General features: G+C 44.2%; 1 protein-coding gene across 2 annotated transcripts in view; it reads right to left on the bottom strand.

Annotated features, from left to right (window-relative positions):
- The window catches only part of LOC311145597 (protein Smaug homolog 1-like), a 100,134-nt gene that overhangs the window by 22,611 nt on the left and 50,701 nt on the right, over positions 1-26,822 (bottom strand). Inside the window, exons 3-4 of one of the 2 annotated variants that reach the window (XM_084181881.1) lie at positions 12,550-13,128; positions 6,282-6,626 (exon numbers count right to left, since the gene is read on the bottom strand). In XM_084181881.1, the coding sequence (XP_084038007.1) occupies positions 6,282-6,626; positions 12,550-13,128 (924 nt within the window). The remainder of the gene's footprint in view (positions 1-6,281; positions 6,627-12,549; positions 13,129-26,822) is intronic. The other variant, XM_084181882.1, reaches the window with a different exon arrangement.

The following is a 26,822-nucleotide window of genomic DNA, read 5'->3' as shown; positions in this document are numbered from 1 at the left end:
ACCCAGTAGTGCTATCTGCAGGGTTAGCTCAAGGTAAATATTGCAATCCTTCAGCCATTCCTGGACCTGTGACCAAAAACAAGCTACAAATGGACAGTACCAAAACAAATGACCTAATGATTCTGTCTCTTCACAGCAAAATCTGCAGAGCTGGGAAGATTGTATCCCCCATATAAATAACATTCTACTGGTAGCAAGAATTTTGTATGATAATTTAAATTGAAAAATTCTAAGTTTTGAATCTGGCGTCGTTTTGCGAATCAGTTCATAAACACTATGCCATGGAATCGGTACGTCAAAAATCTCTTCCCAACTATTTTGCAATCTATATGGGACGGCTGTCAATCCTTTGGTCCTTAAATGAAACTGGTATACTTTTTTATTTATCACAGTTTTCTTTAACCAATGATGTCCTTTAATGCAGGGCCGACAGACAAGTTCCTTACTTTTCTCCCTTCCACTTGCCTCTTCCATTTTTGCGATAATGCTGCAATTATTTGGTTGTAATTTTGGGTAGAGCAGACATTTCCATATATTTTTGTTAGCTGCATGTGCGACATAACTCCACCAGTCCTACCTATGATATCATTTACGAAGATTATACCTTTTTAAACATTCTTTCATTTTTAGTTTTATCAATCAGTATATTTGAGTTTAACCACAATATTTGTTGCATTATTTGTTCTGTCGTTTCTGGAGGATTAAATTGAATTCTTATTCTCAATACTACTGCAGTTATTTACCAATGTTCAGTGGTGGAAAAAGTACTCAATTGTCATACTTGACTAAAGGTAAAGATAAATAATAGAAAGTGACTCAAGTAAAAGTGAAAGTAACCCAGTAAAATATTACTTGAGTAAAAGTCTAAAAGTATTTGGTTTGAAATATACTTAAGTATTAAAATTAAATGGAATTGCTCAAATGTACGTAAGTATCAAAAGTAAAAGTATAAACCATTTCAAATTCCTTATTTTAAGAAAACCAGACACCACAAGGTATATACACTGCTCAAAAAAATAAAGGGAACACTAAAATAACACATCCTAGATCTGAATGAATGAAATAATCTTATTAAATACTTTTTTCTTTACATAGCTGAATGTGCTGACAACAAAATCACACAAAAATTATCAATGGAAATCAAATTTATCAACCCATGGAGGTCTGGATTTGGAGTCACCCTCAAAATTAAAGTGGAAAACCACACTACAGGCTGATCCAACTTTGATGTAATGTCCTTAAAACAAGTCAAAATGAGGCTCAGTAGTGTGTGTGGCCTCCACATGCCTGTATGACCTCCCTACAATGCCTGGGCATGCTCCTGATGAGGTGGCGGATGGTCTCCTAAGGGATCTCCTCCCAGACCTGGACTAAAGCATCTGCCAACTCCTGGACAGTCTGTGGTGCAACGTGGCGTTGGTGGATGGAGCGAGACATGATGTCCCAGATGTGCTCAATTGGATTCAGGTCTGGGGAACGGGCGGGCCAGTCCATAGCATCAATACCTTCCTCTTGCAGGAACTGCTGACACACTCCAGCCACATGAGGTCTAGCATTGTCTTGCATTAGGAGGAACCCAGGGCCAACCGCACCAGCATATGGTCTCACAAGGGGTCTGAGGATCTCATCTCGGTACCTAATGGCAGTCAGGCTACCTCTGGCGAGCACATGGAGGGCTGTGCGGCCCCCCAAAGAAATGCCACCCCACACCATGACTGACCCACCGCCAAACCGGTCATGCTGGAGGATGTTGCAGGCAGCAGAACGTTCTCCACAGCGTCTCCAGACTCTGTCACGTCTGTCACGTGCTCAGTGTGAACCTGCTTTCATCTGTGAAGAGCACAGGGCACCAGTGGCGAATTGGCCAATCCTGGTGTTCTCTGGCAAATGCCAAACGTCCTGCACGGTGTTGGGCTGTAAGCACAACCCCCACCTGTGGACGTCGGGCCCTCATACCACCCTCATGGAGTCTGTTTCTGACCGTTTGAGCAGACACATGCACATTTGTGGCATGCTGGAGGTCATTTTGCAGGGCTCTGGCAGTGCTCCTCCTGCTCCTCCTTGCACAAAGGCGGAGGTAGCGGTCCTGCTGCTGGGTTGTTGCCCTCCTACGGCCTCCTCCACGTCTCCTGATGTACTGGCCTGTCTCCTGGTAGCGCCTCCATGCTCTGGACACTACGCTGACAGACACAGCAAACCTTCTTGCCACAGCTCGCATTGATGTGCCATCCTGGATGAGCTGCTCTACCTGAGAACCAGTTCAGATTTAAGTATAACTTTTGTATGACTGAAGCTTTTAGTGATAGGTCTAATGCTATAATATTTAATAATTTCTGTCCTCCTTATTATATAAATAAGCCCGTTTAATTTTGTCTGGCTTGCCATTCCAAATAAAATAGAATATTTTTTACTCATTTAATAATTATTTTTAAACTGTAAAAAAATTTTTTTTTTAAAGCTAAGCTTAGGCTAAGCGTAGGCAAGACCATAAGCAAATAGGTAAACTGGGATAATACTAAAGAGTTAATCAGTGTGATTTTTCCACAAATAGACAGGTATTTACCTTTCCATGGTAGCAAGATCTTATCTATTTTTGCTAACTTTCTATTAAAATGTATTGGAGTGAAAACATATGCTTAAAGTACTTTGCATCCTCCTTCAAAATATAATTTGGTTAATCATGGGTGACTCCGTCATTTGTAACTAGTTTCAGTAAATTGTTTTTGGTAGCATTTCTATGTTGAAGATAAAAAAATAATTTGGTGCATTTTTCCCCATATTCCATCCTGTTTGCATTATTTTTATAATATATTACACTTGATCTTTCTTGAATAAGTTTCTCCATTTCTTTTTGTTGTTCCTCTCATTTATTCTGAGCCTCTATGTTACAGTTTTTATTGCCATCTATCTGATCTGTTAGGCCTTCTATTTCCTTTGTTAGTATGGACTCTTGTTTTCGAGATGAGTACTGAATTGCATGGCCTCTAAAGGCACATTTAAAAGTGTCCCATACAAAAAGGGGATTTGCTGTACCTATGTTATGTTGTAAAAAATATGTTATAAATTCATCTGTCAAAGTTAAAAACAAGTTATCATCCAATAGGCTTTGATTTAATTTCCAATATCCTCGCCCATGTGGAGTAATGTATATGCCAATTATACGATGGTCCGACCGCATTCTGTCCCCTATCAACACTTTTGAAACTTTTGGTGCCAACAAGAATGACATAAGAAAGAAGTCAAGATGACTAGCTTGATTGAGTCTCCGCCATGTATCTCTCACTAGGTCAGGAATTTAAGCCTTCTTATATCTACTAGTTCTAATGTATCCATGACATTCATGATTTCCTTAAGAGCATGAGGGTGATAGTTTGTAGTGTGATTTCCTTTACGGTCCATTGAGCTATTTAAAACAGTATTATAATTTCCCACCATAATAATAGTCTTGTATTGCTTGCAGGGTTGATAATTTATTATATATATTATCAAAGAAGTGTGGCTCATCATTAAAAGTTCAAATCTTAATTGGCGCATTTCAAACTGTCCATTTGTGATGCACACCCGGGAACTAGTTATGTTCGATGGCGAGTGGAGGGGTCGATAAACCAGAATTGTGTCAAGTTGGCTGGATGTCCTTTGGGAAACTGTTGAGCGTGAAAACCCCAGCAGCATTGCAGTTCTTGACACACTCAAACCGGTGCGCCTGGCATCTACTACCACACCTACTACGAAGTTTGAAAATGTATCCACTTATTACTGTAAGTCGCTCTGGATAAGCTAAATGACTAAAATGTAAATACCCTGTTCAAAGACACATAAATATTTTGTCTTGCCCATTCACCCTCTGAATGGCACACATACACAATCCATGTCTCAATCCATGTCTCAATAGTCTCAAGGCAAATCCTTTTTTAACCTGTCTCCTCCCCTTCATCTACACTGATTGAAGTGGATTTAACAAGTGACATCAATAAGGGATCATAGCTTTCACCTGGATTCACCTGATCAGTCTATGTCACAGGTGTCAAACCCATTCCACGGAGGGCGGAGTGTGCGGGTTTTCGCTCCTCCCTTTTACTTAATTGATGAATGAAGGTCACTAATTAATAAGGAACTCCCCACACCTGGTTGTTTAGGGCTTAATTGAAAGGAAAAACCAAAAACCTAGAGACACTAGGCCCTCCATGGAATGAGTTTGACTCCCCTGGCTATGTCATGGAAAGTTGTTTTGAACACTCAGTGTATGTTGACATATTTGCGCCAACATCACCCCAGTATACCAGAGCAAGACGGAAACTCAAAGAAACAACAACACAACATTGTCTCCCCTCTGCATTCAAGCAACCCCCCTTGGCAGCAGATTCTGACTGGACCAAAGAAATGACAAGAGCGATAGGTAGCCTATGTTAATATATTTCTTTTTATAGCCGGAGATATTCGCCCATTCTCAGTGGTTGAGAATAGGGTGGTGTTTCAGCAACTCGTGAAAGTGCTCGAGCCACGTTAACTTCCCTCTTGCATCCATTTCAGCAAACAGGTAGTACCCGCTCTATATAAGCAAGTCAAATCTTTCAATTAATTGGCCAATGCAATGAATTGTTTCCTTTTTAGATAAAACTATATTAAATATATTAAAGTCACCAAATAACTGATTAAAACACACCGTTTTGCAATGAAGGTCTAAAGTAGCCTCAACAGCACCCTGGTGTACATTGACTTCAATATAAAACCTAGGAGGCTCATGGTTCTCACCCCCTTACATAGACTTGCACAGTAATTATGACGACTTCCAGAGGACGTCCTCCAACCCATCAGAGCTCTGAACTGACATGTTGTCCATCCAATCAAAGGATCAGATAATGAATCTAGTACTGAAAGCATAAGCTACAACTAGCTAGAACTGCAGTGCATAAAGGGTGGTGAGTAGTTGACTCAAATAGAGAGAAAGACAATGGGCCTACTTGAACAGTTTTGAACAAATTACTTTATAAAAAAATTAAGGAAAAGCAGTAGAAAGAGATAGCGAGAGAGATAGAGATGGCTATATTTCATTGTATTTTTTTCTTTTTAGTTTACGTCTCACTTACAGTACTTCGCTAATGCAGCTAATTTAGCCTAGTCAACAAACTCTCAAACAGAGAGGAATGCTATTTATGTTAGCTAGCTGGCTAAGGCTATCCCATACTGCAACTCTTCCAAGTCAAGGTAAGCTTTCGGTTTTAATAATTTATTGCCAGGTGTAACTGCTAAACTGCTTGCTGTACTGCGTGATTGTACACATTGGACGTGTTAGTTGTAGTTTGTTGACTACCGGTATAACGTTAATATGGTGAGAACGATGTAGGCTGTGTAGACGTTAGCGGTTATGATTTGAAGGTTTGGCTTTTGAGAGGTTTTTGCACCTGGTCATAGACAGCTGTTGTGTTGTGCACTGATGTCCACAAGCAAAGGGAAAAGGTGACGAGGAGAGCGCATAGATACGAGTAGGAATTATACAACGAGCAAAGTGACGATGCTGTATGTGGCTGCTATGAAAGTGAACTGTGTGTGCCGGTGATCAAGGGTGTAGTCATTCCACCAATTCTGTTGCAAAACGTTTCTTAAATGGAAGCAAATGGAAGGAAACAGGGAGGGACCTATCTGAATTTGTCCAATAATAGAAACTCTTGTTTTAGTTGCAAAACGGAACTGAAACTGTTTGGACTAATGATTACACCCCAGATCAAATGCAGGCAAGATTGTGCAAGGCGTTATTGAATGTGTCACCTTGATTACTCCAATTTGTCTCTCAAACCTGTGCAACTACATTATAAACGTTCATTTGCAGGCTAGGTTGTAGCAACCTCATGATGGGTATAGGGCAAATTCAAGTATCATGTAGTAGTCTTAACCTATCGATGTTACATTGAGCTGGGTGAATGGAATATGAATGACAGTCATCCAATATGCTGTAATAGAAAAAAGGCCATGCTCGTGAAAAAAATAACATCCTCAATCTTTAAACGGCACCGACCACCACTGCTGGAGAGGAAATTCTAGAAAACACTACAACAATAACCTTCTCAGACCAGGACACAAAGCTTTGTTCCAACTTACATTCATAGACGTGGACGTTTTTTTATTGAGGTGGACTTGGTCACCTCAAAACAAAGAATTGATGAGGGACATCCTGAAGTGAAAACCCTCCATCCCCCTAGCCCACATGGCTGGGCTGCCTCCTCCATGCTACTCTGTCCACTGTGCCTAAGCTATGCATGAGAGCGGTGGAGTACTGAACTCACCCCTCATGCCGCTGCCCTCCTTGTGAAATGTGCTGCTGCGGTATAAGCCTCCTCCACAGCAACCTCCTCCTCCTAGACCTGCGTCCTCCAGGTGCTCGCTGCCGCCGCTGCCTGACGACGCTACGCTGCTTTGGGGGGAGAGGGGTGCGTGGTGGGGGTCGGTGGGGGCCAGCCCCAGCCCTCCTCCTCCCCGGGGCCCGCGCAGGTCCTCCTGGGAGAGCCAGCCGTGACCCAAACCCAGGCCCAAGGAGGAGGAACCGGCCATGGAGCCCTCACTCATCGGGGGGGTGAGGGACACCGAACGCTTCAGGGGACTGTGCTGCCCGCCGCCACCGCCAGACAGGACTGCAAGACACACACAAGAGACAGGGGGGGGTTGGGTGGGGGAGGCCCAGACAGTTAGAAAGGGGCTCAGTTCTGCTGTCTGTCTACTAGGATACTACTATGATAACACACTGTGTTAGCTAGAGAGCTAGTAGGGACATATGGACACAGGCATGGTGAGGCCCAGACCAGACCAGAGTCTTGGCCCCCAGCTCAACTTTACTACTGTAACAAATTTACTGATGATTATAATGTCCATTCACAACACACTGTTCTCCCAGAGGGAAGTAGGCTAGCAGTGATGGGGCTCTAGTGAGAGGAAAAAGCATGCTGCATGCTCAAGGTTGTGTGGTTAAGGGGGCTAGCTACTGCGGGTGGGGTGGTGGTGGTGCACAACCCCGCGTCAAGTCGACACAGCCTGCTTGTGTTCAAACTGTCGTTCAACTTCTAACTCCTGCTTCATCAACACTTCTGTCATTAAGACGGAGGCCTTATGGAATCCCTATCGTTTAAAACATAAACTTTACCTCCTAAAAACTGATCCTTTGTGGAAATGCATGGCAAGGGAGGCCGCTGGGCACAGTTGGGTCACAGAAAACACAACTTCTCTTATTTATTTTATTTGTCGGAAAAACAAGTGAGCAAGAGAGACGGAGACATTTTCCCCTCCTTTTACACCTACACAACAGGTAAGCCTTTCTTTGGACCCCCGCAAAACCTTGTATGCGTCACGGAACGTTCCAGAAGTAGCTGGAGTAGGACAATTCCACAGTAATGGAATTACGCTCAGATTCCGATTTTCAGATTCAAAGGACTACTTCGAACAATTTACACAGAACATTTCACAAAAACACATATACTGGAAGAACTGTGCAGATGTAAAGTTTGGTAACAGAATTACGGTAAAATCTCCCTCAGTTTTTTATGCAACCACGTTTTCCTACATTTCTGTTAAATATCTGCTCCAAATTACGATTCAAAAATGTCTGCAGAAAGAATGGGGTGTCAACTATGACATGAGGGAAGTAGGCTAGTAGTGATGGGCTCTAGTGAGAGGAAAACGCATGCTGCATGCAAGGTTGAAAACATGTATTTTGGATATTGAACTACAGTTGCTGAAGTGGATTTACTTCCGGCACTGATCTGTACTGTACAGAAATGCATAATTATGGATATGAATATAATTCTCTTCATGGTGATGTATCCTGAATATGTACACACGTATAAATATGCAATATCCTTCTTTTGCATATTTGGGTACTATTCTATACACTGGCTATTATGGTAATGAGCACCGCCCCCAAACAAGACCACATTTGGTTGGTCCGGACCAGACCAAATCTGAAACAATCATAATAGACCCGTTTCGTTTTTCATTCATTTTTTACAAATGAATTTTTGTTCCACTTTGACATGAGTATTTTGTGTAGATCATTGACAACAAATGACAATTAAATCAATTTCAGATAGAAATATGTAACAACAAATTGTAGAATAAGCCAAAAATATAGACTTTTCGCTTTCATTTAACATACTCCTGTGAACTTCACATGTTGGTGCTCATGGTTCCATTTAGATGGAAAAGCCCAGTCCACGGAGCGGGCACGCTGGCTTAGTAGGCCAAAACAATAAGATGTACAGGAGAGGGCTTTATGTGCCCACTGCTCGGCCGGTGTCTGTGTGCTCGCGTGTGTGTGCCGCCTGTCAGTCTCTTTCTCCCCCTATATGTGGCACCACTAACTGTGTTGGCCTGGCTATGTATAGGACTTCACGGGCTGGTTTAAAATAGGTGGCCAGCTAACATTACAAGTTCCAGTACCTAAATATTAGCCATTTTCCTTAAATACAGACTCTCCACAAAGGCTACCTTACATGGGTAAGGGATGGGACGTGGTGCCTGGGGGGAGCAGCTCGATGGTGGGTGTTGTGCAATCAAGAGTGGTGCCACGTCACAGTGTATTACGACATGACAAAAATAAGTATGGTTGAAAGGAAGTGAGGTAGTTTGAGACTTTAAAAAGGTCCCCACCACGAAATAGGAGAATCTGCCAATCATAGAGTACTACGGTCCAGTCATAGAAATAGAGAATGATAATTCTATGGGTCAAGTCTCCATATTAGGGACTTTAACAATGCAATATTTCTATACACAATTTCCTTTTCGCCATAATCAACAATTCCTTTGTTTATCAACTATATTGAACAATAAAATCTAATTCCTAAACACTTCCTGAGTAGCCTATAACAGCCCTATGACCTAACCAGTAGAAATGATTGAATATACAATCAAGAGAGAATTACTTAATTTGGGCATAAGATGAAAAACGCTAGCTAGAGAATTTAGCCACTAAATCTCTTCTAACCTAACCACCATAAACTGCCCTGGCTGACAGTCAATTCATTTGAAGATTACTAGGACCACACTCAGTAAGCAAACATTGAGGGACATTGCAGATAGAAATGTCACGAATAGAGCTGACATGATTCCTTATTCTACATATCAGAGGCATGTTTGTTCTACATAACATATCTCTATCTGAACGTTCCACAAAGTTGTGCCCTGCTGAACGCAACCCCAGTTCAAACAGATTCAAACAGAATCCTGGCTGATTGGCTGGCTAAAAGCCCATTTATGCTTGATTCTGAAAATGTGGTCAGAGGCTCCGTATGGACGGTGTGACGCAATTTCGGAGCCTCTGGAGGCACGCAGAGGCCAAATTGAACTCCGTACCGCATCGCCGTGCGCCTCCCAAATTTTGCAACATGATTGGTTGACGGTAGATGGGGGCGGAAGGTCCTGTATAAACACAAACTCACTTCCTTGACAACTTCCTTCACAACAGCTCTGCACTGCTCCGCGAAGCATGAATGCCCTGACTTCTGCAGAGGCCGTATCACCGTAAATTCAGCAACTTTAATCCCGTGGTGACCGACCATTGGCTAAAGGAGGGTAAAATCGCTCCTTTGTGCGACGGACTGATGGACAAGCCCAGTCCCAAATAAAAAAAAAGAGGATCTTGCGCCGGGCCCAGACCTTTAAAATGTGTCCTTATTTATATCTCCAGCTGTCTCCTTCATCAGGAAAAAAGACCCTTGCATTCTTCAGATGGAAATATCCTGCTCTAACCACAGATATGTTGAATGTGAATAGCTTTGGAGTGTTGGGCCGTAGGGCCTACACACCCACCAACCACTCTAGACTTCCGCGCAGCGGATAGACATTTTCCTTCCATTTGTCAGATGTGGCTAGTGGCTGGCTGGCTTGGGTTTGTTTGGAGTTTACCTGTGTGACGGGCCTGACGGCATTGGTTGCGGCTAAACAGGGGTTCCCAAACTTTTTCACTCAGGCCCCCCTTCCAGCATTGGAGAGCACCCCCCCCCCACACACACACACACGTCTATTTCTATGGGCACAAGCACTAATTTCCTGCAATTCTTTTTTGCCATGTCTTATGTGCGCTCATGTGATGTTTGATTGACTCAAACATTACAACAAAATCTATGGGCTAAAAAACATACAGTGAGGGAAAAAAGTATTTGATCCCCTGCTGATTTTGTATATTTGCCCACTGACAAAGACATGAACAGTCTATCATTTTAATGGTAGGTTTATTTGAACAGTGAGAGACAGAATAACAACAAATAAATCCAGAAAAACGCATGTCAAAAATTTTATACATTTATTTGCATTTTAATGAGGGAAATAAGTATTTGACCCCTCTGCAAAACATGACTTAGTACTTGGTGGCAAAACCCTTGTTGGCAATCACAGAGGACAGACGTTTCTTGTAGTTGGCCACCAGGTTTGCACACATCTCAGGAGGGATTTTGTTCCACTCCTCTTTGCAGATCTTCTCCAAGTCATTAAGGTTTCGAGGCTGACGTTTGGCAACTCGAACCTTCAGCTCCCTCCACAGATTTTCTATGGGATTAAGGTCTGGAGACTGGCTAGGCCACTCCAGGACCTTAATGTGCTTCTTCTTGAGCCACTCCTTTGTTGCCTTGGCCGTGTGTTTTGGGTCATTGTCATGCTGGAATACCCATCCACGACCCATTTTCAATGCCCTGGCTGAGGGAAGGAGGATCTCACCCAAGATTTGACGGTACATGGCCCCGTCCATCGTCCCTTTGATGCGGTGAAGTTGTCCTGTCCCCTTAGCAGAAAAACACCCCCAAAGCATAATGTTTACACCTCCATGTTTGATGGTGGGGATGGTGTTCTTGGGGTCATAGGCAGCATTCCTCCACCTCCAAACACAGCGAGTTGAGTTGATGCCAAAGAGCTCGATTTTGGTCTCATCTGACCACAACACTTTCACCCAGTTCTCCTCTGAATCATTCAGATGTTCATTGGCAAACTTCAGACGGGCCTGTATATGTGCTTTCTTGAGCAGGGGGACCTTGCGGGCGCTGCAGGATTTCAGTCCTTCACGGCGTAGTGTGTTACCAATTTTTTCTTGGTGACTATGGTCCCAGCTGCCTTGAGATCATTAACAAGATCCTCCGGTGTAGTTCTGGGCTGATTCCTCACCGTTCTCATGATCATTGCAACTCCACAAGGTGAGATCTTGCATGGAGTCCCAGGCCGAGGGAGATTGACACTTCTTTCGTGTTTCTTCCATTTGTGAATAATCGCACCAACTGTTGTCACCTTCTCACCAAGCTGCTTGGCGATGGTCTTGTAGCCCATTCCAGCCTTGTGTAGGTCTACAATCTTGTCCCTGACATCCTTGGAGAGATCTTTGGTCTAGGCCATGATGGAGAGTTTGGAATCTGATTGATTGATTGCTTCTGTGGACAGGTGTCTTTTATACAGGTAACAAGCTGAGATTAGGAGCACTCCCTTTAAGAGTGTAAAATCAGCTCGTTACCTGTATAAAAGACACCTGGGAGCCAGAAATCTTTCTGATTGAGAGGGGGTCAAATACTTATTTCCCTCATTAAAATGCAAATCAATTTATAACATTTCTGACATGCGTTTTTCTGGATTTTTTGGTTGTTATTCTGTCTCTCACTGTTCAAATAAACCTACCATTAAAATTATAGACTGATCACTTCTTTGTCAGTGGGCACGTACAAAATCAGCAGGGGATCAAATACTTTTTTCCCTCACTGTAGCTAAAAAACGTTAGCTGACAAAGGCTAGTTGATGTGGACATTCCTAAAAAGTTATAAATAGCTCTCTAAGGTCTGCAATGACTGACATGACAAGAGGAAAACTGTGTGTGTGTGTGTGGGAGGGGTTCGTCTAGACTCTTGAGACTTTGATGCCACTTTATTTGAAAAGGTTACTAACACAACTAAAGAGGTGAAAATTGTCATTGTAAACTATAATTTCAGAGATTCCTGAGGCGAGTCAAGTCTGTTTGATAAAGACCATAATTTCATCAGTAGCAATCAGAAACCCTGATTAAGCACACACAAACTGCTAAGAGTGAGTCTTCCAATCCAAAACAACCACAAGAAGTGGAGGAGGCCACGTCTCAACACGGCTTCCTTTCCTTGTCTCCTTTAAATTCACCACAACTGATGGTGAAAGGCCTGGGTAGATCTTCAAACCTAACCTAACTCTTTGCGGGCCTAGGCCAGGTTACTACTGTGACACCCTGAGCGGGGTCGACAACAACCAGATGTATTCAGTGTTCAGGGATACATTACCTTCAACCTAGCTTCCGTTTCCCCTGAAAACCGGATGTGGGGACTCCGCTCAGGTGTTTATTTTATGCCCATTTTATGTTAGGTTACTACTGTGACAACATTGGGACAAATGTTGATGTAAACAGGGCTTTATGAATAAAATGTGATTGATTGATTGGACTCCTTTCAGATCAGTGCTGCCCCAGATAGAAAGTAAACCAGTAGAGGAAAGGAGGACAGGAAGCCATGTCAGACTATTTGGACTTCGCTATAAAAAGCAGGAAGTCGAAAAAGAAGAGCCACTCACTGGTGTTGCTGCTGCCGCCCGTGCCCACCGTGTTGATGCTCCCGGGTACCGACGAGGACGGGTAGAGAGCCAGGTGCCCACCATTCTCACACCCTCCCTGCCCCTGCCATCCGCTGCCCAACCCAGAGTCCCTCGACCCCTGCCAGCCGTTGAGCCGATCGTCTGAACCGTAGCGCTGGTGGTGATACAGGTGACTCAGGTGGCCCCCAGAAGATCCCAAACTGGAACCCGACGAGGAGAGCGTCGAGGGGGGCGTCTGGTGGTGCGAGGCCGGGGAGGGGGGCGGCCGTTCCAACGAGTCGCCCCGGGCGGCGGCGCGCTCCTCCAGGTGATTGAGCCAGAGGGCGAGAGCGGCGCGGTCGTCCAGCGAGGTGGCCGGGTGGATGAGGGCGTAGGAGAGGAGCTGACGCGACTCTTCCAGATGGCGGCCGTGCTCGATGGTGTGTGCCAGGATGCGGGGGAGGAGGCGCATGTACTCGCCCTTGGCTTCGATGTTGCCCGGCTTGAGCAGGGGCAGGTGGGTGAGGACCAGGGAGATGACGCGCTCCTTGGGCTCGCCCTGCCACTGGCTGATCATCACTGGGGGAGGAAGAGAGAGAGGGAAGGGAGAGAAAAATAGAGGAACGGTTAGTGCAGCAATCCGCAGTACAACTTAACAGTGGCTTATTCAGAATGGTGTGACTTTTTGAATTTTACAGATTGCAATGTTCAGTGTTTTCAATTAGCGCCGGCTGTCGCCTATACAGCCGGGTACTTTTTCCACAATTCCCAAGTCAGAAAACAAGTCTGCCGAGCCCTCTTCCGCTAGAATGAACGATATGCATCTTCTAGTGATCTACTGATAGGACAGGCACCTGTCAGTCACAAAGTGAGCGACGACAAGGAAACACTGCTGGCTTGACAGTCCTGCCTCCCGGTACCTGTGTGTGTGTGTGTGTGTGTGTGTGTGTGTGTGTGTGTGTGGTGTACCCTGTGGTTGCAGTCAAATTTATTTAAAACGGTGGGAGAGAGCGTGATGCTCCTTCATAGTCTATGTGAGTCAATTTGCACTTCCCATATAATGTGGCAACAATGAGTCGAAATTCACATAGCCTATTGTTTTCTGGCACATTCATTTATTCTCAATCATTTGCAGTCACGAAGTGGCTTAATGTGATTTGATTGACCAACAGCAAGTTTGACAAGTTTATAAATGGTGTCGAACTGACTGAATAAAGTTGATCTCATATTTCCTTGCCATTCATAAATCATACAACGTAGTTATACAGTCATTGGCCAGTTCATGAAAATGGATTGCTCCTACAGACAGCTGGCCGTTGCTTGCTATTTAAAGCAGGCAGAGGCATTCAGTTACTGTTCAATTGGACGTTAAAATGGGCAAAATGAGTGACCTAAGCGACTTTGAGCGTGGTATGATCGTTGGTGCCAGGCGCGCCGGATCCAGATTGTCATGCACGACAGTGTCTAGAGTTTACAGAGAATGGTGCGACAAACAAAAAACATCCAGTCAGCGGCAGTCCTTTCGGTGAAAACAGCTCGTTGATGAGAGAGGTCGAAGGAGAATGGCAAGAATCATGCAACCTAACAGGCGGGCCACAAACAGACAAATAACGCCGCAGTACAACAGTGGTGTGCAGAACGGCATCTCGGAACGCACAACTCATCGATCCTTGTCACGGATTGGCTGCTGCAGAAGACGACCACACCGGGGGTTCCACTCCTATCAGCTAAAAACAAGAAGAAGCAGCTCCAGTGGGCACGTGATCACCAACACTGGACAATTGAGGAGTGGAAAAACATTGCCTGGAACATGACAGCGAGCTCAGTTTACTTGAGTGGCCTGCGCAGTCCCCAGACCTCATCCCAATAGAGCATCTTTGGGATGAGATGGAATGGGACGTTCGCAGCATGATGTACCGCCGTCCAATCTGCAGCAACTGCGTGATGCCATCGCGTCAGCATGGTCCAACATCCCTGTGGAACGTTTCAGACACCTTGTAGAATGCCCAGAAGAATTCAGGCTGTTCTGGAGGCAAAGGGGGTTCTGACCCGGTACTAGATGGGTGTACCTAATAAACTAGCCGGTGAGTGTATGTCCATGGTGTCGCATCGGGACAAGTAAACTAAAGATTGTTTGTATTTTCGATATGAAGTCCATCAGGACTTGCCAGACAGTGATGTTAAAGTGAGTGACCCGTCAGTAGCCTACCGAATCGCATCCGTATGAGAGCCGTTCATTTGGCTCCCTAATTTGCATAAGTGTATGCTTTTTGGCGATTATCTGCAAATAAATTATGAAAACATTCGATGAAGATGGTGAATCCTCCTCACTGCAGAAACAATAGGTAGGCTAGTGGAATGATAGCCCCAATCTGGTCCAAAATATGATACAAAGGAAAACAGATTAAATTGGGGGCACCACACCCTCATAGGGTAATTTTTTTCCCTTAATCATATCACAATCAACTTTTACAAGTTGAATGTAAACACAAATATAATACTTTTCTGTATTAAAAATGTGGTGAAATATGTTATTAGAATATGCAAATTAGGTGATATGTCCTTAAATATGTGCATATTTACATATCGCACAAATACATTTTTCTGGACACTGGATGAAGTCAACAAAATGGAACAAAAATATTTAGGCTAAGACACTCCAGGAACGGACTTGTCCACAGCAGATTGTGGATAAGTACTTTAAAAATGTTTATATCTGTAAAATACTAACGATATGTACTTTAAAAAAAAATATCCATAGAAAATGTTATCTAGAATAAAAGATTTACAACATATCATCAATTCCCTTTGGGCAAGCCACGAGAATATACAGTATCTACATGAAATGAATGGTAGCCTAGTAGTCAGACCTAACTTGATGGATTAGGTCGGGATGGAGATCTGAAACAAGCTCGTATAGGCCTAGTTCAGTAGTTTCAGATTCCAAATAGCTTACAGTAAACTAGACTACTACATTGCATTAAGTTATTGAATTATTTAGAATTTTCTCCCCAAACAAAATTAAGAAGCCAGTTTACATTTTCACTAGACTATCCAAATAAAGACACCTATTAATTAGAATAATCATTACCCCTAAATTTTACCTACAAAAATGTGAAAGTGTCATTGAGAAGACCTCAATATTATTTAGGATCAAACACAAGACTTCTCTGTTGGCTTACTTGGCTACATTGTTTGATATAATTTAAGACTAGGTTTTAGGAAATGGCAGTATTTTTCTTGTTTAGTAGTCTAAATTCAGTGTACTTGTCTTTAACTGCCATTTCCTGAAAGTCAGACTCTTCCTACATGCCAACTACACTGAACAAAAATATAAACGCAACATACAATAATTTCAAAGATTTTACTGAGTTACAGTTCATATAAGGAAATCAGTCAATTTAAATAAATAAATTGGGCCCTAATCTATGGATTTCACATGACTGGGAATACAGATATTCATCTGTTGGTCACAGATACCTTAAAAAGGTAGGGGTGTGGATCAGAAAACCAGTCAGTATCTGGTGTGACCACCATTTGCCTCATGCAGTACGACACATCTCCTTCGCAAGAGCTGATCAGGTTGTTGATTGTGGCCTGATGTTCCACTCCTCTTCAATGGCTGTGCGAAGTTGCTGGATATTGGCGGGAACTGGAAAATGCTGTCATACACGTCGATCTAGAGCATCCCAAACATGCTCAATGGGTGACATGTCTGGTGAGTATGCAGGTCATGGAAGAACTGGGACATTTTCAGCTTCCTGGAATTGTGTACAGATCATGGGGCAGTGCATTATCATGCTGAAACATGAGGTGATGGCTGCGGATAAATGGCACAACAAACGGTATCTCTGTGCATTCAAATTGCCATTGATAAAATGCAATTGTGTTCGTAGCTTATGACTGCCCATACCAGAACCCCACCGCCACCATGGGACACTCTGTTCACAACAGCAAACTGCTCGCTCACACGACGCCATACACGTGGTCTGCGGTTGTGTGGCCGGTTGGACGTACTGCCAAATTCTCTAAAACAACGCTGGAGGCAGCTTATGGTAGAGAAATTAACATTACATTCTCTGGCAACAGCTCTGGTGGACATTCCTGCAGTCAGCATGCCAATTGCATGCTCCCTCAAAACTTCAGACATCTGTGGCATTGTGTTGTGTGACAAAACTGCACATTTTAGAGTGGCCTTTTATTGTCCCCAGCACAAGGTGCATCTGTGTAATGATCATTCTGTTTAATCAGCTTCTTAATATGCCACACCTGTCAGGTGGATGGATTATCTTGTCAAAAGGAGAAATGCTCGCTAACAGGGATGTAAACAAATTTGTACATAACATTTGAGAGAAATAAGCTTTTTGTGCGTATAGAACATTTCAGGGATCTTTTATTTCAGCTCATGAAACATGGGACCAACACTTTACATGTTGCGTTTATATTTTTGTTCAGTGTCCAATGGAAAATGAATGTCAAACCGAATTGCACCAAATCGTTTCAAACAAAAACTTGTTGTTCCTGTATCGTATCGGAGGCCATGTATCTAGATACATATCAAATAGTCTTGAAAGGGAAATATGCACATCCATACTAATCAGTGATATCAAATTATTTTAAAGAATTCCAACAGGGGTACTATATCTACAATTCGAGACTGGGTGGGTCGTTTGCGTGTTCGCTCATTGAGCCCTAAGCAGTGAGGCATCTATACATATCCTGTGGGGTCGCGGAGCCTATTGTTGTCTCAGCAGCAGTGAGCACGGATGTCTCAGAAACATTGTGTCATTCCTATAAAGGTTGGGAAAGAAGCTATACATACTCCCGGGTCACGGCTGTGGGGCTCAGGCCTGACCGCCACTGAGAATAGAGGAAACGGTAACTGGGCTGACCGCCACGGTGTGTGACCCTTTACGCCATTGGTCAAACATAACAGGCCTTTTTATTAAATTCCATTGTCCTCCAAGAAGAGCTGAATCTCCACTCTACTTCAGTTCGCTCCGCAATTCATGCACCTTGGTTGGAGAGCGAGGTATCGGCAGTGATCCCTTCCCTTCAAACAAATCAGGCCGACAGATGAAGGCTAATGTATTCCTCCTCTTAAATTGTGATAGACGACGAGAGAAGTAGGTCAATAGAGTAATACTCCAGTATGCTTGGCCACTGAGACAAAGGTTGTGTCCCAAATGGGAATCTATTCCCTATATAGTGGGGCGGAAGGTAGCCTAGCGGTTAAGGTCGCTGGTTTGAATCCCCGAGCCGACTGGGTGAAAAATCTGTTGATGTGCCCATGAGCAAGGCACTTAACCCTAATTGCTCATTTTTGTAAAAAATGTTTTACTTTTGGCTCTGTGGCCTCCTATGATTAAGTGTCCCCTTCGGGAGCTATGGACTTCCTTCCACTGCCATTTTTACCGGCCGGGCCGTCAAAGGGCTCCAGACTGACAGCAAAAGAGAGAGAGGGGGGAGGAGAGAGAGACAGACAGACAGACAGACAGACAAGAGATAGCAGGAGAAAGAAGGAGCGAGGAGATAGCAGGAGGAAGAGAAGGGAAGGATAGGTGAAAGAGTGGCAGTGTAAGGAAAGGAGGAAGAGAGAGGGAGATGGTGAGGGAGAGAAAAAGACCGGAAGGGAGAGGGTGTGCGAGAGAAGAAGAGAGCGACAGAAGAGCAGGAAAGAGAGAGTGAGCAGAGATCCTTCATTCAGACAGAGGAATCGCCACTCCTTCCCTCTAAAGACCGGGGCCCGTATCCACAAAGCATCTCAGAGTAGGAGTGCTGATCTAGGATGTCCATATAATCTTAATCATTATGATCTAAAAAGGCAAAACTGATCCTAGATTAGCACTTGTACTCTCAGACGCTTTCTGTATGCTGCCACATCCATGCCCAGAGACACTCCAAACTGAGGCTACACTGCTTGCTTCAGGACCAAGTGAAGATGATAGGGATGTTTTAAATAGAGACCATCTAGTATCTACAGGTGTCAACAAAAGGGCAGGGGCCTTGGCAATAGTCAGGGAACAACAAGCTCTCTGAATGAAAAGATGACAAAGCATATGGCCTATTGTCTCATATAGCTGAATGTCTCATTTTAGCTGAAAGTACCGAGCTGTCGGTTTAAACAACTAGCACACAGCTCGGACACCCATGCATACCCCACAAGACATGCCACCAGAGGTCTCTTCACAATCCAAGTCCAGAACAGACTATGGGAGGCGCACAGTACTACATAGAGCCAGGACTAGTCACGGCCGTGTATATCCCCCCTCAAGCCGATACCACGACGGCCCTCAAAGAACTTCACTGGACCTTATGCAAACTGGAAACCACATATCCTGAGGCTACATTTATTGTAGCCTGGGATTTTAACAAAGCAAATTTGAGGACTAGGCTTCCGAAGTTCTATCTATCAACATGACCAATCGGAATCCACACTTCAAGATTGTTTTGATCACGCGGACTGGTATATGTTCCAGGTAGTTTCCGAAAATAATTTAGACATATACACTGAAACAGTGACTGAGTTTATCAGGAAGTGTATAGGAGATGTTGTGCCCACTGTGACTATTAAAACCTACCTAACCAGAAACCGTGGATAGACGGCAGCATTCACCACCACATTCAACCATGGCAAGGTGACTGGGAATATGGCAGAATACAAACAGTGTAGCTACTCACTCCGCAAGGCAATTAAACTGGCAAAACATCAGTATAGAGACAAAGTGGAGTCGCAATTCAACGGCTCAGACACGAGACGTATGTGGCAGGGTCTACAGACAATCACGGACTACAAAAAGAAAACCAGCCACGTCGCCGACACCGACGTCTCGCTTCCAGACAAGCTAAACACCTTCTTCGCCCGCTTTGAGGATAACACAGTGCCACTGACGAGGCCCACTACCAAGGACTGTGGCCTCTCCTTCTCCATGGCCGACGTGATTAAGACATTTAAGCATGTTAACCCCCGCAAGGCTGCCGGCCCAGACGGCATCCCAAGCTGCGTCCTCAGAGCATGTGCAGACCAGCTGGCTGGTGTGTTCATGGACATATTCAATCTCTCCCTTTCCCAGTCTGCTGTTCCCACATGCTTCAAGAGGGCCACCATTGTTACTGTACCCAAGAAAGCAAAGGTAACTGAACTAAATGACTATCGCTCTGTAGCACTCACCTCTGTCATCGTGAAGTGCTTTGAGAGACTAGTCAAGGATCATATCACCTCTACCTTACCTGTCACCCTAGACCCACTTCAATTTGCTTACCGCCCCAATAGATCCACAGATGATGCAATTGCCATCACACTGCACACGCCCTATCCCATCTGGACAAGAGGAATACCTATGTAAGAATGCTGTTCATTGACTATAGCTCAGCATTCAACACCATAGTACCCTCCAAGCTCATCATTAAGCTCGAGACCCTGGGTCTGAACCCCGCCCTGTGCAACTGGGTCCTGGACTTCCTGACAGGCCGCCCCCAGGTGGTGAAGGTAGGAAACAACATCTCCACATCGCTGATCCTCAACACTAGGGCCCCACAAGGGTGCGTGCTCAGCCCCCTCCTGTACTCCCTGTTCACCCATGACTGCGTGGCCAAGCACGCCTCCAACTCAATCATCAAGTTTGCAGACAACGCAACAGTAGTAGGCTTGATTACCAACAATGACAAGACCGCCTACAGGGAGGAGGTGAGGGCTCTGGGAGTGTGGTGCCAGGAAAAAAACCTCTCACTCAACATCAACAAAACAAAGGAGATGATCGTAGACATCAGGAAACAGCAGAGGGTGCACCCCCCTATCCACATCGACGGGACCGCAGCGGAGAAGGTGGAAAGCTTCAAGTTCCCTGGCGTACACATCACGGCAAACTGAAATGGTCCACCCACGCAGACAGTGTGGTGAAGAAGGCGCAACAGAGCCTCTTCAACCTCAGGAGGCTGAAGAAATGTGGCTTATCACCTAAAACCCTCAAACTTTAACAGATGCACAATTGAGAGCATCCTGTCGGGTTGTATCACCACCTGGTACGGCAACTGCACTGCCCACAACCGCAGGGCTCTCCAGAGGGTGGTGCAGTCTGTCGAACGCATTACCGGCGGCAAACTACCCGCCCTCCAAGACACATACAGCACCCGATGTCACATGAAGGCCAAAAAGATCATCAAGGACATCAACCACCCGAGCCACTGCCTGTTCATCCCGCTATCATCCAGAAGGCGAGGTCAGTACAGGTGCATCAAAGCTGGGACCGAGAGAATGAAAAACAGCTTCTATCTCAAGGCCAGACTGTTAAATAGCCATCACTAGCACATTAGAGGCTGATGCTGCCTATTGAAATCACTGGCCACTTCAAGATATGGAACACTAGTCACTTTAATAATGTTTACATATCTTGCACTACTCATCTCATATGTATATACTGCATTCTATTCTATAATATTCTACTGTATCTTAGTCCATGCCGCTCTGTCATTGCTTGTCCATGTATATATTCTTAAATCCCATTCCTTACTTTTTTGTGTGTATTGGGTATATGTTGTGAAATTGATAGATATTACGGCACTGTCGGAGCTAGAAGCACAAGCATTTCGCTACACCCGCTATAACATCTGCTAAACACGTGTATGTGACAAATACAATTTGATTTGACTACATGGAACTCTATTCCACATCAGGTAACTGATAAAAGCAGTAGAATCCGATTTTAAAAAACAGATAAAAATATCCCTCATGGAACAGCGGGGACTGTGAAGAGACATGCACAGGTACAGACACCCATACGCATACGGGCGCTAGCACACGCACGCTACACACATGTATATTGTAATATTGATGTATGGTGGCATCATACATTTTGTGTTGTAGATATGTAGTGGTGTAACAATGTTATATGACATAGTGTTTTGTATTTTGTTTTATGTGTAGTGTAGCAGCTAATGGGGATCCTTAATAAATACAGATATAGTAGTACCCGCGCCCCAGAGCCGTGCCTACTGCCTATGGCTCTGGGCTAAAGGCCCAGTTTATCCTCATGATCCCCAGTAACACCTTCCTCCTAAATTTAGAGCCCTCCATTTGACTTGGACTGAGGCCTGCTCTCTCTCCCTCTCTCTTGCTTTCACTATTCACCCCGCTCTCCTATGGCTGTCCTACTGTCTACAATGCTGCTCCACACACTTGTTTCTTCCCTCGACTCCCTTTAGCCTGCTTTTCACTCTCTCCTCCTTCTCACCCCTTCCCTCCCTCTCAGGGGTCAGATGTGCAGGGGAGCAGCAGGCAGCTTATACAATAGCCTACTCATCTTTGGGACTCTCACTTCCTCCTTCCCTGTTCCTCTCGCCTCCCTCCCCCTGCTCGCCCCCATTCACGTCCTCCCTACTTTCACATATAGATGACGGCCAAAAACAGTTGGAGGTGGCAAGTCTTCCGCCCTCTGTCTCCGAGTGTCAGTGCCATTCATCCATTCCTTGTCCTGCCATCCAGGACATCTATATCAGGCGGTGTGAAAAGAAGGCCCGAACAATCATTAAAGACTCCAACCACCCAAGCAATAGACTATTTTCTCTGCTGCCGCACGGCAAGAGATACCAGTGCATCAAGTCTGACACCAACAGGCTGTTGAACAGCTTCTATCCCCAAGCAATACAACTGATAAATAGCTAACAAAATAGCTACACGGACTGAGTTAACCTTGTATCTTTATTGACCTTTTATGCACACTCACAGGGGCCTACACACTCACACATACATTTATACTGACCCTACACTCACATACAAACTGCTGCTACTCTGTTTATCTTATATCCTGTTGCCTATTATATATATATATATATATATACATACATATATATATATACACATACATATATATATATATATATATATATACACACACACACACACACACACACACACAATTTGAAGTCGGAAGTTTACATACACTTAGGTTGGAGACATTAAAACTTATTTTTCAACCACTCCACAAATGTCTTGTTAAAAAACTATCGTTTTGGCAAGTCGGTTAGGACATCTACTTTGTGCATGACACAAGTCATTTTTCCAACAATTGTTTACTGACAGATTATATCACAATTCCAGTGGGTCAGACGTTTACATACACTAAGTTAACTGTGCCTTTAAACAGCTTGGAAAATTCCAGAAAATGATGTCATGGCTTTAGAAGCTTCTGATAGGCTAATTGACATAATTTGAGTCAATTGGGGGTGTACCTGTGGATGTAAACTCGGTGCCTCTGCTTGACATCATGGGAAAATCAAAAGAAAAATCAGCCAAGAACTCAGAAAAAGAAATTGTAGACCTCCATAAGTCTGGTTCATCCTTGGGAGCAATTTCCGAACGCCTGAAGGTACCACGTTCAACTGTACAAACAATAGTACGCAAGTATAAACACCATGGGACCACGCAGCAGTCATACCACTCAGGAAGGAGACGCGTTCTGTCTCCTAGAGATGAACGTACTTTGGTGTGAAAAGTGCAAATCAATCCCAGAACAACAGCAAAGGACCTTGTGAAGATGCTGGAGGAAACAGGTACAAAAGTATCTATATCCACAGCAAAACAAGTCCTATATCGACATAACCTGACAGGCCGCTCAGCAAGGAAAAAGCCACTGCTCCAAAACCGCCATAAAAAAGCCAGACTACGGTTTGCAACTGCACATGGGGACAAAGATCGTACTTTTTGGAGAAATGTCCTCTGGTCTGATGAAACAAAAATAGAACTGTTTGGCCATAATGACCATCGTTATGTTTGGAGGAAAAAGGGGGCCTTGCAAGCCCAAGAACACCATTCCAACAGTTAAGCACGGGGGTGGCAGCATCATGCTGTGGGGGTGCTTCGCTGCAGGAGGGACTGGTGCACTTCACAAAATGGATGGCATAATGAGGAAGGAAAATTATGTGGATATACTGAAGCAACATCTCAAGACATCAGTCAGGAAGATAAAGCTTGGTCGCAAATGGTCTTCCAAATGGACAATGACCCCAAGCATACTTCCAAAGTTGTGGCAAAATGGCTTAAGGACAACAAAGTCAAGGTATTGGAGTGGCCATCACAAAGCCCTGACCTCAATCCTATAGAAAATATGTGGGCAGAACTGAAAAAGTTCTGCCCACAAACCTGACTCAGTTACACCAGCTCTGTCAGGAGGAATGGGCCAAAATTCACCCAACTTATTGTGGGAAGCTTGTGGAAGGCTAGCCTAAACGTTTGACCCAAGTTAAACAATTTAAAGGCAATGCTACCAAATACTAATTGAGTGTATGTAAACTTCTGACCCACTGGGAATGTGATGAAAGAAATAAAAGCTTAAATAAATCACTCTCTACTATTATTCTGACATTTCACATTCTTAAAATAAAGTGGTGATCCTAACTGACCTAAGACAGGGAATTTTTACTAGGATTAAATGTCAGGAATTGTGAAAACTGAGTTTAAATGTATTTGGCTAAGGTGTATGTAAACTTCCGACTTCAACTGTATGTATGTATATACACACACACATACATACATATCGATATATATACACACACACACACACACATACATATATACACATATACATATACATACATATACACACACCATCACTCCAGTATTGCATTGTTGAGTTTTGAGTTTGCAAGAAAGGCATTTCACTCTGAAGTGGTATCCTCTCCTGCATATGCCCCGCTTGTGGGAATTTGGTGACACATCATTACAGTTAGAGTACAAAGGTAAGACAAGGAGACTCAACAAACTACTATTGAGACGCACCCCGGGGGTTTGGAAGAACAAGAGTCAACAACAGATGGAAGAGCCTCAAAGAGGATGAGAACACTTCCTCTACAACAGAGATGGAAAGGAGGAGAAATATAAAAAACTGCCCAGACGTGGTCAGTTCACAGCATTCACAGTTCAGAGGTCAAAGTGGGGCCGCTAGGCTTGGGAAACACGCCGCTAGTGAACCCAGAAGAATGCGGCAAGGAGGGAGGAGTTGGGAGAGTTCTGAAGTCTGTGTCAGACTTCTCCCCCTCGTCCCTCCCTCTCTCTCGCTCTTCCCCCCTCTCTTTCCTCCTCCCTCTATCCCCACCCGCGCTGACCCCTCAGGGTAGAAGAGCTAACCTCATCCAAGGGAGAGAGAAGAGGGAGAAAAAAAAAGAATAAGAAAAGCGGAGCAGACAGTGGAGGGGCTCTGGAAGGGGAATGGAAACAGTGAGTAGCTGCTCCTTACAGAGTAATCCCCCTCTCCCTTTCTTTCTTTCTTTCACCCTCCAACCCACTGCTTCGCTCTGATGCTTGCTCAATCCATTAGCCTCTCTCAAACTCCCTTGTTCCTCCTCATTTTTGTCTCTCCCGCTGAAAGGTGTCAGTTTCTGCCTTTCTCACTCTCTAATAGCTTCCTCTGTCCTCCCGCTCGCTCTCCTCCTCAGGCCTTTTCTAGGTGAAACAATGCTGTGCTGCCTGCCTGGTGAACTCTGCATGGCACCGCTGCCCAGCAAAAAACCCACTGTTGCCACCACCGAGGGTGTAGCTTTGTAAGGTTCCTGCATTGGGCCATAGTTTGGTTTATTTCTCTTCACAGACACACACACACACACACAAAACCAACCTGCCGACAGCCTTTCCTTTTGCCTAAAATTTAAAAAAAATCCTCAACAATGGATCATGATTGAGCACACAGAGTGAAGAAAGGTCTGGGTCAGGACACAGGCATGCAGGCAGGCAAATGGACAGAGTGAGAGCGACAGACAGACAAAATGACCACTTTTACTCAATGCCTTAGTGTGACTTGATCAACCACCATAGTTATGTCACTCATCAAAAAGGGTGCTTCCTTTGCTCAGAGTATAAACACAGATGTGTTTTTCACCTGGGGGCCACTTCGCAAAGGCATGTGTGGTTTTCTCTCACTTCCTGAGCTCAGCCCAACTGTCTCCCTGTGGGTTTGGTGCCACACAGCCCCCAAGGACGGTACAGCAGAGACTAGAGACAGTATACCAACCATAGAAATACAAATCAGGTTTAGAGGTACCAAGTCCTTTTTATAGATTACATTTCTATGATACCAACCCCTCATACTAGGGGTGATCGACTCCAGGATTTTTGACCCCGACTTGGCGACTCCAACTCTTGGTCGACTCCCAAAACACACTGAAATGGCTGAGCATACACGTACACACCACCTAATGTTCTAGAGAGGACTGGCATGAGCATGATGCTGCCCATTTGCTTATCAACTCACAAAAGGCTTATTTGTTTGAATATAGAAGGTGATGTGTAGGAACTAGAATATTTCTGTGTATTTCTGCTGTGCTCAGCCTTGACATCCCATGAGATGATGCGGCGCACTCTATGCTGATATACCTATTCTTTGCCGTATTATATAGCCCTATTCGTACGAGACTAGTAACACTAGAGACGTTGGTTATGTCATGATTATTCCAGAGGATGATTCACACGAGATTCCTTTTTCCAAACTGCCCCATGTAATTCTAAAAAAAAATGTGTCATTCAATTGACTAATGACGGAAACCTGGAGTGGAGGTTTTTATTTCGATGTCATGTTTAAACGATAATAGGCTACACAGATAATGCGTGCTTGGCTGACATATGTATAGGTGTCACCATAATATTTAAATTGAGGAAGTGTGATCACAATCCTTATTTTAGCGATCCATGGTAGACGTCCCTCCTAATAAAAATGCCCCCCATCCTGCTGATTTGAGCTGCTGAACAGTATTTGCACTTGAGATGCGTTTATGGATGAGAAAGTGAACTTGCCATTGGGAATCGGGGATGCCCTGCTTTGCTATCTATTGCCTAGGTAAAATACTGTATCAACAGCCAGGGTTTCATTAAATAAGCTATAGGCACATTTTGGCCTAATTAAACTAAAGCATTTGGCAATGTTCACCTTCAATTCACTGGCACAATGTAGAATAGCTTAGGTATACTAATTAATAGCCTAATCTATACATGAATATACTTTTGGTGAATTTACGAGGCATTGCAAGACAAGACATTGCGAGATACAGATGACCAAGATATAGCCTATGCGCACGGTTCCGACTGTCCGTCTGCCTGCCCCTCCTCTCTCCCCTCGCCTGCTCTTTCTCTTCGCTATGAACGATGTAAGTGTTTGTCTAGCCTACTCATTGATAGCCCCTACTTTAGTGAACTTGCGAGACATTGCAAGCCAAATAATTGCAAAATATAGCTTTTGATTACCGATGCGCGGTTCTGACCGTCTGCCTCCTGGCCGACCTGCCCACAT

The sequence above is a fragment of the Coregonus lavaretus genome (assembly GCF_964263955.1).
Source record: "Coregonus lavaretus genome assembly, chromosome: 18".
Classification (NCBI taxonomy): Eukaryota; Metazoa; Chordata; class Actinopteri; order Salmoniformes; family Salmonidae; genus Coregonus; species Coregonus lavaretus.
This window is presented reverse-complemented; position numbering and strand designations above follow the sequence as displayed.